At 33.7% G+C, this 13527-nt stretch overlaps 1 protein-coding gene and 1 long non-coding RNA gene across 7 annotated transcripts in view; one reads left to right on the forward strand and one right to left on the reverse strand.

Moving 5' to 3' along the window:
* slc7a1a (solute carrier family 7 member 1a) overlaps positions 1-13527 on the forward strand; it is a 48257-nt gene that overhangs the window by 27284 nt on the left and 7446 nt on the right. For 3 of the 6 annotated variants that reach the window (XM_087270614.1, XM_087270615.1, XM_087270616.1), the window contains exons 7-11: positions 2083-2222; positions 9174-9276; positions 9384-9589; positions 11427-11578; positions 12948-13056. In XM_087270614.1, coding sequence (XP_087126740.1) covers positions 2083-2222; positions 9174-9276; positions 9384-9589; positions 11427-11578; positions 12948-13056 — 710 coding nt within the window. Of the gene's footprint in view, positions 1-2082; positions 2223-4919; positions 5057-9173; positions 9277-9383; positions 9590-11426; positions 11579-12947; positions 13057-13527 lie in introns of all 6 variants that reach the window. The other 3 variants (XM_087270617.1, XM_087270618.1, XM_087270619.1) reach the window with 1 other exon arrangement.
* LOC147842083 (uncharacterized) lies at positions 9475-13065 on the reverse strand. The gene is made up of 3 exons (XR_015501151.1): positions 12926-13065; positions 9758-9798; positions 9475-9612 (listed from the first exon to the last, which is right to left on the reverse strand). It is a non-coding gene; the product is annotated as an uncharacterized LOC147842083 (long non-coding RNA).

Raw genomic sequence — 13527 nt, forward strand, 5'->3', positions numbered from 1 at the left:
GTAATTTTACATTAAAATATTGACCTACTTTTGACTATGCGGCAAAAATCTTGGTCCAGTTTGCAGCTTATTCAGTCTAAGAACTGCCTATTTAGACACCAACAAATTGTTTGTTTTGCCAATGTGTCCCTAACCATAATTAGTTTTACTTTTGGCTTTGAGAGGTGTACACTGTTAACGGTTTTGGTATATGAACTGTATTTTACTGTAGGACAGTTATGCAGTATGTTACTGTATTTTAAAACTGCATTGTGAAAAATACTGCATATCTTACAGTAGATATAAAATACCGTTAATGCATATAGAGTCAGATAAATGGTGCTGTAAATGTAAATACAATATTTTTTGCTGTAATTGATTTACAGAAAGTTACTGTAGATTCTAACAGTTAACAGTATATTTAACTTTAATTAAATAAAGCAACGCACACACACATATATGGTGTGGCTACCTACTATTATTAAAAAAAAATGTGTATTTAGTTGGTAAAATAAAATGTATTTCAAATATACTTTTGAAAAACAATAGACAAACCTTTCCCATTGTCATATCTTTAATAATTAGGCTAATGATTTTATTAAAAATTTTAAAGTATAACACTTTAAAAATCCTCCACCTCTGAGGACAAACAAGATCCACACCACAGCTATAATGGTTACAGTTCAGACAAACAATATTATGGGAATAACTTTCAGATTTTGTACAGATGATGAATGGTCAAAACATTCTTAGCCAATTAGAATCCAACCAACAGCTTAAACAATTAGAGTGACAAACAACAAAGTTGTGGTGAGTAATTATAATTATTAAAAAGATATACATTCTTGTTGGTGTGACTTCAAATATAGTTATCATTTAATTATTTTTAATAATGAAAATGGGCTTAAAGGGGCTATATGTAAGAATTCTTATGCATTAATGTATTTTTTTACATGAAATATATGTCAACAGCTTCCAATAGAACTTTAAAAAACGATATAGATTGTAGACAGAACAACAATGGACCGTTTTGGAGGGAAAAAAAGACATTTACACATGCTCCTGAGAGACTCTTCTATTCAAAGATTGTTTAGAATGCTCAAGATAAAGCCACAAGATATAAGTGCGAAGCTCATATTTACATATTTGTTGCTCTCATAAATGTGGATGATATCTGGATGTTTATTGTTAGTGTATTGCTGGAAATGTATTTCTATTTTTACTTCTAATCAAAGGTCTAAAAAGAACTTTATCATGAGTATATCAGGCCACTAAATCACATTCAGTCTCATAGACCCTAATTGTGCACAAGTGTGAGCACAATGGACAATTACTGGCTGTAATTCACGTAATGGCCAGTGGTGGAGCTAATAACCAGTGTTTGTGAATGATATATTTTTACATTCTTTATAATAAAGTAATAAGCCCCAAGAAGCCGTGATTTACAGTAAATTTATAACAGCTATTAAACATGAAATGAAGTGGAAACATCTTAGCTGTTAAAAAATTGCAGGACTTCTTGGCTTTATAAAATGGTCATTCATATATGGAGCAATAGTTCACAAATTAAAACAAAGTAATTATAAATTAAGACTGATATTGAATTGTAATTTACAACAGTTTCAAACATAGCTCAACCAATCATTAACAAGGATCATTTGTTTCGTAATTCTATATATATAGCCCCTGTGAGACCTAAATTCCAGATGTTGTGTAACACCAACCAACCAAACTAAAAGTGTGTTTTAGTAGGCTGATTTCCCTGAAGAGCAAACGCTGTGGCTATGTTGCACTTTCAAAACACTGCTCTGTTTGTTCAAGCCCTCATCTGAGGTGGAAGAGGTGGTGGACGCATATGGAAACAATCATCATTTTTTGCTTCATAAATTACACGCTTCACCTTGACAATCACCTTATCTAATGTAATCTTTGATGCTAAGAGATGCTCTTGCAAACACGGGTGGTCTGATCTTCTGATGGTGGTGGTGGGGCTCTGTTTGTGGCATGAATCTCATTCATAATAACACCATAACAGTGTATGAATGCACTATGTCTGTCTCTTTTTTGCATGGCATGGTTTGTTTTCACCATCTCTCGCGGCAGCCTGCTTGGCGCCATGTTCCCCATGCCCCGTGTCCTGTGGGCCATGGCTGACGATGGCCTGCTCTTCAAATTCATGGCTGGGATCAGCGAGAGAACAAAAACACCCATAAAAGCCACTATAATGTCTGGCTTTCTCGCAGGTGAGACTGAATTTAAATGCAACTAATCTACTGACGTTGTGTACGTTTGTAGTATCACGCATCCGTCCGGCTGCATGGGAAAAATAAACAAAGCATTTTCGAAGCACTTGCATGGACCTGACAGCTACGATGGGATTCATTTCGTAAATAAACTGGATTCACTGCATGACCTGATTTTACCATGGTAGACACATTTCTGAATGGACATCTTTGCCGTTCCTGGAACAACATTCCAGTCATTTAATCAGATTTTAGGGAATTTTACAGTTTATGTCTTGCAATCAAGGTTTAAATTCGTCTTTATTATAATTCACCTATCATTTCTTAAAGATTGTAGGAATAACTTATGGTTAGGGGTATATTTAGGGATAAGAATTGGAGGTTTGGAGTAGTGCTGCCACAAGATTAGTTAATCACATCCAAACTGCAAAATAAAAGTTTTTTTTTAAATAATATGTGTATGTGTGCTATATATATTATGTTTACAGTGATCCCTCAATGTAATGCGATTCATGTTTTGCAGTTTTGAGTATTTTTTTTTTCAAATTTTTTTTCTACAGCGCATTGTTTTGCATTCTGATTGGCTGTAGAGCATTGTCGATAGTTCTCCATGCCGTGTCTCCTATACCGCACAGAATGCGTTCAGCTTGCCAAGTTTACGTAAATTGTCGATTACTAGCAGTGTGACTCTGAAGTGCTGTACTGTATGTTTGCAAGTTTTTCCTCACAATGTCGACGAAATGTTTAAATCACTGCAGAAATGTTCTAACCAACAGGCCCTGGTCACATACAGTACAAATACATTTCTTAATAAATAACCTACTATGTAAATAACATAAATAACCTACTATAAATTAATTCAATTCAATTCAATTCACCTATATTTGTATAGCGCATTTACAGTGCAGATTGTGTCAAAGCAGCTTCACATAAATGGTCATAGTAAATTGGAACAGAGTAGTTCAGTTTTTAGTGTTTAAGTTTAGTTCAGTTTAGCTCAGTTCAGTGTGGTTTAATAATCACTACTGTGGGTCCAAACACTGGAGAGCAAATCCATTGATGCGTATATCTACTAATCCCAAACCATGCAAGCTAGTGGCGACATCGGAGAGGGAAAAAAAACTTCACAAATTGGCGAAAGTGAAGAAAAAAAAAACTTGAGAGAAATCAGACTCAGTTGGGCTCAGTTGGACTCAATTAAGACATTAATGTATGCTATTTTGTTTGTTTGTTTGTTTGTTTTCACAAGCTTTGGAGATGTAGCGTAAATTTCGCGTTTAAATAATAAGTCACCAATAGCTTTTATCATGAGCCATGGCTGTGTTCAAAATGGCATTAATGTTTTCAAAGTGCACTGCAAAGGTAGCGCAATTGTCAATATGAAGATCGTTGAAACGGAACTAAAAAATACTTTGAAAGTAAATTACACCTAAGAGAGATGACTTTAATGTTTTTTTTTATCATTCCAAGTTTCAATGTTGGAAGGTTCGAAAGGAATAGGGCATAGGGGGGATAACTGGAAATAGAGCACAACCAGGAACTAAGCTTTTAACCTCAGCTCTAGAGGTTTAGTTTGAAATGTACAAGTTTGCGATGCAGTTTGCGAATGTTCGTTGGAACTATAGATTTTGATAACACCAAATGAACAAACTATGTTTGTAACTATGCAACTTGTGACCTTAGTTGGCCAACGATGGTTTTCGGAAACGCACCCCAGCACCGTTAAAGGCACCTGTGGTAGCAGGAGATCAAATGGTTTCATCCAATAATACAGGACTTATTTTTTTACGAAGGTTTGAACTTTGAGAGTGGTTAAACGAGAGAAAAAAAAGTGAAAATGTTAATGCCTGTCTGAGAAAAGTGTATAAAGTGTGTAGTGAGGGGTTACAACCTTAACAAATCTATAATAATAGTAGAAAATAAAGCGGACTACTTTGCGGATTTCGCCTATTGCTGGTTGTTTTTTGAATGTAACTCCTGCGATTAACGAGGGACCACTGTATTTAAATACACACAAATACATAAAACAAATAAATGTTTGACTAAATTTCCATCTATTAGAACATGTTTTTCTAGTCCCTGATTTGAATCAGTCACAAGTAGACAGAGAGATTATATGTGTGTGAATGTAAATGACACGGGCGGATCTAAAAGCTCATAGTAACATGTGTTAGCTACCTCTTCACAAATACATGTTGAGCATGTTTGCAGGATGGTTATCTCAATTGGTTTGCTCGTTTAGCTATTGTCAGTGTACTCAAAATTACACAGATGGATGAAAGTTCTGGCAATTGTGACTATGTTTACTACTATGTTTAAAGAAAGTGCAACTCTGATCAAACCCGATTGGAACTACCTGTGCATTAAACAGTTACATTGCACACATTTCAGCCATTTAGAATCATACACACAACTTTATTATCAAAATGCAGACTTTTATTTTGGATGTGATTGAACACCGTTAATCATTTGGCAGTACTACTTTGCATTACATCTTTGGCCAGAAATGATGTTCCAGGATCAACAAAATCTGTTAACTCAGGAATGCGTCAAACTCTGCAAAATCAGGATGTGCAGATTTACCCCCTTTCTGCCTTTGACTCCTTCTCTGGCAGCTCCTCATTTGGCTTATATGTTCATTTCTATTGTCTTTTCTGCTCTCTTCCTCTTTTTTGTTTGTGATCATCCCATGATCAGTCTCTTGGGGTCCTTGTTCCCCCTCCCACGTATTATCTTTGCCATGGCCCGGGACGGTCTGCTCTTCTCGTTTCTGGCTCGGGTGAGCGAGAAGAAGACGCCCGTCGTGTCCACTCTGGCCTCTGGGGTCACTGCTGGTAAGAGCAGAGGGCATTGTGGGAAGGGAAGGATGTAGCTCCATTGGGTGGGTTGCTTTTGTTGCTGTTTGAAACACCAGTCTGTTCATTTCTATAGGGGGGAGGCTGAAAACTCTGTTTATGAGACAACACCAAACGGTTACTGTACATGTAATTGGGAGAGCTAACAGGGGTTATTTATTCTTTCTTTCTATAATGATTCCAGTATAGTTTCCTGGAATACAAACTTGTAAGACTGACTTTGCTGTGTTTTATTGTGCAAACATGACATGACGTCAGTTGTACCATGCTAAAAACTCTGTTGACATTATTTTTTACGTTTATATGTTGTTTGTATTTTTCTTTTCTTTTTTTCATTTCAAGCGTTTGAAGAGTAATTTTTGCTCTGTACTTTCCATGAATAAGGCAATAAGATTACACACTTTTAAAATTAACTTTTTGGAGAGTTTAAGTCTTATTCTTAAAAAAGTTGATTTAAAATGCATTATATTTATTTCATTTTCAAATATTTTAAATTCATGTCAAATGACTTGTTTGTAATTATTTTGATTTTATTTTAATTACATTTAATAGGATTGCTTAGATCACAGATTGAGTTATTGAAGCATTAAATAACAGTATATAAATACCATTTTTATATAAATATCCAAATATGATTAAGGACAAATACGCCAATAGCACATATATGTTAAGTAACATCTAAATTTATGTTTTGTCAGGTTGTCAGGTAGATGCAGAATTCCTGCACCCACAAACAATTAAATAAAACTGCATAGGCTAAACTGTATAAATTAAACATAGATTAACCTCCTTTAACATTAAAGATGGTACTCGGTCAAGAACAGCTAGCTATAAAATTTTATTTAACAGCCCCGATCACTTTAAAATCTAATGCAAGAACCCAATATCATTATACAGTTGAGGTCAGAATTATTAGCACCCATAAATTTTTAGACCGCTTGTTTATTTTTTCCCCAATTTCTGTTTAACAGAGAGAAGATTTTTTTCAACACATTTCTAAACATAATAATATTAATAACTCATTTCTAATAACTGATTTATTTTATCTTTACCATGATGACTGTAAATAATATTTTACTAGATTTTTTCAAGACACTTCTATACAGCTCAAAGTGACATTTAAAGGCTTAATTAGGTTAATTAAGTTAACTAGGCAGGTTAGGGGAATTAGGCAAGTTATTGTATAACAGTGGTTTGTTCTGTAGATTATCGAGAAAAAATATAGCTTAAAGGGGCTAATAATTTTGTCCCTAAAATAGTTCATAAAAAATTAAAAACTGCTTTTATTCTTGTCGAAATAAAACAAATAAGACTTTCTCCAGAAGAAAAAATATGATCAGACATACTGTGAATATTTCCTTGCTCTGTTAAACATAGTTTGGAAAATATTTCAAAAAGAAGAAAAAAAATCGAAGGGGGCTAATAATTCTGACTTCAACTGTACATGTGGATTGTTTCTTAACTGTTTATGTTAAACTATTGCCTGTTCACGAGGATGCTTAGCAAGTGTTGTTAAAATCATTTTATCCACCCAAACCTAAAAAGAGAACTCAGATTGACTTCAGTACTCTAGTGCTAGTGGAACTATGCTAGTACAAAATTATGTAATTGTTTGAGTCTTCTTAAATGCAAGATGTTTAAAATCACTTGAATGTGTTATTATTATTATTATTATTATTATTTGTAATAATGAAGATGATGGTAATCCTTTAAAAAGTAGTCTGCAGATCACATTTGTCCCAAACTAAGGGGTTGTGGTTTTTCCGAATATAACACCTAAAATATATATTTCATCTTATAGTGTAAAGAATTCCTGCGTATTTGTTTTTACACATCAACCAAAACTCTTGTAAAAGGTATTAAGGGGAACAAAATAACAATTTTCACTCCCCAAAGTTTACTTAAGAATAATCTTAACTGACGTCTTTTCAGATTATTTCAGACATCACTAATATTATTGTTAAAGTATGTTATAAGTCTAAAACTCCACAGGAAATAATGAAGGATTACTTTAAATCCCTTTTATGCAGTTATTGAGTAAGTGGATTTGGTTGAGTTTTTTCTCTGTTAAAAACAATCTGAAAATGACATTGCGGGTCTGAAACAACTTATGTTAGGAATTTATAAAATATCTAATTAAAACTTTATTGACCTCTTTTTTGCATTCTAGGAATTAAAAAAGAAACACAATTATAATTTTGTACCCTATTTGTGGAAAGTGCATTTATATTTTATTATAGAAATAGATATGTGTTTACAAATGAACTTTAAAACATGTTGATAATTGTTTCTTTGTAGCTGATACTCCATTAATGTTGAATAATTTGACTTATATTGAATTTTATATATATAAAAGTGATGACTCTTCATTTCTTTTTTTGGTCATTTTTTTATATGTGGGTCAAAGACTTAAAGGTTTTTCAAGAATCAGAATTGTAAAAGTTTAATACATAAATTACATAGATTTTTTTTATTATTTGCCAGTACAAATTTACTTTTATTTGTTGAGTCAAAATAATAAATATCTTACATTTTTGACATTTTTAGAAGATGCCAAATCAAAAAATCCCGTCACGCATATTTAAAACAAGAATAATATGGCTACATATTACAAGTCTTTATTTAAAGGTGCAGTAGGTGATCTGCCTAAATGCTAACCGGTTAACAAAATATGTTTGAAGCACAATCCCTCCCTTGCCATCCAAAGCCACACCTTCTGAAATAATGAGCATGCACATTAAAGAGGAGACCCACAAGATCATATCATTCGCCTGTTAGAAAACTTTATAGTACTTTATAATACTATGATTCTGAATATAAAATCGTAAAATATTTAGCATGTTTTCAGTTTTCAAAACTTGTCATAATTTGCAATATTTCATGCATGCAAGGATCGCTTGTCTCACTCTTTCACACGCTTTGTCTAAAAGCCACTACTGTATGCTTAGTGGTTGGCCTGCGGGTGCGGGAATTACACTTATTACTAAGCCATACTTACATGCTATTTCAGACCGAATATTCAAAGTAGCATGGTAAATAATATAGGGAGCACATCACTGGCTATCATAGCTCAAAAATGAACCAATGTGATGTGAATATACCAACTTCACCGCAGTAAAGCAGGCTAGGGGGAATACTGCTGTTGTCTTGTTGTTAAACTGAATAAAAATCTACATTATCGATGCTGTAAAAGGTCTTTTATGAAACTGAAAATAGTCACATCAATCTTTCGCTGGAAGATTTCAGTGACTGAACAACACTTCTGTGCATATAGCCCATTCATAACAACCAAATCTACATAAGCTTTGTGTGACTAAAATAATTTTAACACATAACATTACCTGTCTGAAAGAAATACTTTAGCCATGGTGTCATCCTTCCTCCAACGTTCAAAAGTAACTCCAATATTGATTCAGAATTTTAAAGTTTTGATTCAGCATTTGTTGTTGCCGGTCACTTGTGTCCACATGACCACGGTGCGTGTCCAAACAGTGAATCTGGTTGAACAGAGGAATGCAGTTGTACAAATCTACATTTGTTGACTAGACAGTTTAGGCTACATATCAGAATTATGGGAATTATGACAAATTTTAATTAGATGAACATTTTTCAGTTTTATGCTTTACCCAGAATTTAAAAATACATATAAATATATTTAGATCATCTACTTTAATCAGTACTATTGGAATGGGAAGAGACTTTTAACCAGCACAACAAAAATGTTTCTGAAGACTATCACCTACTGCACCTTTAAGAATCACAATATTGCCCAAAATGTGTAATTAATTGTCAATTTACGTCTTTTCACTTTTGTTACGTCCTTACTAATGCATTTTATATATGTATTTTACCTTTTAATTTCTTAACATTTAACTTCTCCATAAATAAATCCAATACACTGAATAACAAAGGAATATCCATATCATCTTTGACTCAGATATATACAGTATATTTTCTTTACCTACAAATTTAAGTCAAATAATCTTAAAGTACAACAAATCATGCATATTTAAATCCTTGATAAGCGGTTAACTATACATACCAGTCCATCCTCAAAAAGATAACCATAAAGCTGATCCTTTTCATTTCTCTGCAGCAATCATGGCTTTCCTGTTTGACCTGAAGGACTTGGTTGATCTGATGTCTATAGGGACTCTTCTGGCCTACACACTGGTTGCTGCCTGCGTTCTAGTACTCAGGTCCACAGATAATATATTTAAAATGACTTTATTGCTCTCATGCTTATATATTTGTGTTATTACAACTGCCCTATTCACAGACCACTTGTGTAAAATATTGTCCACAGGTACCAGCCGGAGCAGTTTTCTCAAACATATCACATAGCCAACACACATGAAGACATGGAAATGAGTGAAACTATAAGCACTCCCAGCATGGGGATCCTGCCCGGCGTAGAGGAGCGTTTCAGCTTCAAAAACCTGCTCTTTCCGGACATCATCGAACCCTCCAACCTGTCTGGATTCACCGTTAACATCTGCACCAGTCTGCTCGGTATGAAATATTTAAGACAAACACTGCAAACAAAAATAAGTAATTAATAGATCACACTAGTGTAATAGACTAGTGGTTTGTCTCACTTTATAATTTTCTGTCTGTAGATTTCAATTACAGTAACTGTTTTTAAATGCTGTTTTATTACAATTAGTGTTCTGCACTCACCAAACTTCACAGTTGAATCAATGTCTGTATTCTGGATGTTTCTGCAGAGGGATATGTTCATGCATAAGTTAGCTAATTACACATTTTATTCTAAAAACATTCATATAATTAAAAATAATAATAATAATAAATAGAATAAATAGATTTTTCTGATTGTTCACAGTATTTTTTGTATTATGTTACAATCAAAGTATTTTCTGAATTATGCAACTATAAAAAGAGACCCGTAATCATTTAAGTAGGACAGCAAGGTCTGACTTTGCTTAGACTAAAGTCTTGCCACTTAACAGAAATAATGTATGGTAAAGAATATAAAGTCATAGTGAAGAATTAGTATTGTGTGACTCCCATGAGCTTGGAGAACTGCATCCATACATCTCTGCAATCACTCAAATAACATTAATAAAGTCAGCTGAAATGGCAAAGAAAGGGTTCTTCCAGGGCTTCCATAGTTCATCAAGATTCTTTCGATTCATCTTCAGTGGCTCCTCCTTCATCTTACCCCAAACATGCTCAATAATATTCATGTCTGGTGACTGGGCTGGCCAATCCTGGAGCAAATTGACCTTCTTTGCTTTCAGGAACTTTGATGTGGAGGCTGAAGTATGAGAAGGAGCGCTATCTTGCTGAAGATTTGTTTGTAATGTAATGGGCAGCACAAATTTCTTGAGACCGCAGGCTTTAGATGTTGCCATTCACTCTGCAGATCTCTCAGGAAAATCTACCTTCTGCCACTTTTCTAAATGATCAACTAGAAATCAAGTTATTATTCGTTGCTCTTACAACTGGGATTGATGACAAAACTTTTATTAGTGTATGTCAAAACAATGAAACTTTTTTTTCCCCGTGTTCATCCAGTGTTCAGATTTTGTGCTACAGATTTTGTGCTTAATTGCATACTCACAACATTTGGGAAAACCAGTAATACAAAAAAAAAAAAATGTTTGCATTATGTAATGTAATAAAAAAAATAGGGTAGTGTGATTTTTACTTTTACCCCATTCACTTGCAGTATCTTGCCTTAAAGGGACAGCTCAACCAAAAAATATAAATGTGTTAATTATGTCATGCGCTCTAAATTGTCTGTGACTTTTTCCTTCAGCAGAGCATTAAAGAATTGTTTTTTGTTTTTTTTTAGCTAAAGCTGTGGTCATTAGTGTCTGTTTCATAATACATAAATAAACAGCTACTGGCACTTTGAGAGTTAAAAAAAATAGAGGCAATACATAATTAATACCTTTGACTCCTTATGTTAAGAGCTTTTAAAGTGAAATGATTGGTCTGTAAAATAAAGTGAACTTTAGTTACAACATAATTACCTTTTAATCCTCAGCCTCATTCGCAACAGTCTGAAACATGAGCTTTATGCTGTGAACATGCTCAAGAATGTTTGCCAATGCTGTAGATTAAATGTAATAGTGTTGTAAGTTTCTTGCACAGACTGATCATTTCACTTTTTTTGGTTTTCTGGGTGACGATTGACTTGCATTTTATGAATCACCAAGCACCACTGTTTCATCTAAAAATCTTGGATGACCATACGGTGTACAAAGGAACAGCAAATGTTAATTTTTAGGCGAGCTGTGCCTTTAGGACACATAAACAGTGCAGGTTTTATGGATTTGTTTAGTAGTTTTTCTGAAATTCCTGAATTGTGTTTTTTTTCCAGGTCTGCTGATTCTCAGCTTCAGTCTGTTGGCGGTTCGGGGAGGAATAGCGAGCTGGAATATCATCACTCTCGCTGTCCTGTTCGGCCTGTGTGTCATTGTCACATTTATCATCTGGAGGCAACCTGAGAGTAAAACCAAGCTCTCTTTTAAGGTTAGACCGCAGGCACATCTAACAGAGCACAAGGTGTAGTGGTTCCCAATAAAAGCAGTTCTGCTGGAGCCAGATTTACTATTTTTAGATGTTAAATGTGTGTGGTTAAACACAAAGCCAAATACTGTGTTCTGCTTTTATGTGGTTCACATGGGACTCACTTGATCAAAGCTGTATTAAAGTTTTACGATTCTGATTCTTGATAACCCTTTTTAATGGGTCTTCAATCCATATATAGAACATTTCTTAACAAAAAAGAAACAAAAAATGTTTTCACTGAACTGTTACAAATGTAATAAATAATTTAAAAAGCATTTAATAGCATTTAATAAGTATACAGGTAGTCAAAATTGTCAATATTAGTCTTTTATAATACGTTGTAAGGCTTTTAACAAATAAAGCTCATAAATTTTTAAAAGGATCCTCAAAATCTAATGAAACCAGTGTGATGAAAATAACACAGCTTGTAAGTTTGTCATGGAAAATAAGAACAAAAGTGACCCAACAAAAAGCCAAACAGTAATATATTTCATCTTAAAATCAATCTTTGAAAATGTATTTAGAACATTTGTATGGAACACAAGGGTGTTTAATAACTGACAATAAAGTAGAAAAATACATAGATATTAAGTAAAACAAAAATTTGAATAAAATTGGAAATTACTAAAATGACAAAAAATATTTACATATAAATAAAACATCAGTAATATATACAGTTGAAGTCAGAATTATTAGCCCCCTTTTGATTTATTTTTCCTCTTTTAAATATTTCCCAAATGATTTTTAACAGAACAAGGAAATTTTCACAGTATGTCTGATAATATTTTTTCTTCTAGAAAAAGTCTTCTTGGTTTTATTTTAGCTACAATGAAGGCAGTTATTAATTTTTTAAAAAGAATTTTTGGGATAATATTATTAGCCCCTTTAAGCAAATTTTTTTTTCCGTTAATCTACAGAACAAACCATTGTTATACAATAACTTGCCTAATTACCCTAACCTGCCTAGTTCACCTTATTAACCCAGTTAAGCCTTTAAATGTCACTTTAAGCTGTATAGAAGTGTCTTGAAAAATATCTAGTAAAATATTATTTACTGTCCTCATGGCAAAGATAAAATAAATCAGTTATTAGAAATGAGTAATTAAAACTATTATGCTTAGAAATGTGCTGCAATAACAATCTTCCCTCTGTTAAACAGAAATTGGGGGGAAAAATGAACAATGGCCCTAATAATTAAGGGGGGCTTATAATTCTGACTACAACTGTATATATATCAAATTACATTGACCTTGCTGGCAGCATAAGCTAGTGTTTGAGCTACACAACATAACATATTGAGTAACTAACCATTTTCCACATCTTCCATCAGGTTCCTTGTCTTCCCTTCATTCCGGTGGTGAGCATGTTTGTCAACGTCTACCTGATGATGCAACTGGACAGAGGCACCTGGATACGATTTGCCATCTGGATGTCTATAGGTAAAACACTAGACAGAAAAAACATAAAAAAAAACACTCTTAAACACAAGTCCTGATCAAATACAGCCCTGTTTACACCTGGTACAGGTATAAATGAATTTAAACTTTGCTGTTAATAGTTGATTCTATGCACCCCGTCTGACAACGAATACGTCAGTCCGGATGTGCAAGTCATCAGCGCTGCAGTACAAACAACTTAGTTGCCATTCTTGCGTCTTTGCATCTGAAAATGTGAGATGCAGTGATCAGAAATGGTTCCGCCATGTTGCCATTGTAATACCAACTTGCAACTGTTAACGGAAGCTCTCAATCCAGCATCTGAATTCTGATTGGTACACTACTCTGGAACTGACATTAATAAGCTCTACTGGGTGTAAACATTGAAAGTCTTTTATCTATTTATGTATTTAACATTGAAAGTATTTTATGCATCTAAAAAGTCAAAGCTCATGTGCTAGACTCTGAAAAAGA

This window comes from Danio rerio, chromosome 10, assembly GCF_052040795.2.
Source record: "Danio rerio strain M-AB ecotype USA chromosome 10, GRCz13ab, whole genome shotgun sequence".
Classification (NCBI taxonomy): Eukaryota; Metazoa; Chordata; class Actinopteri; order Cypriniformes; family Danionidae; genus Danio; species Danio rerio.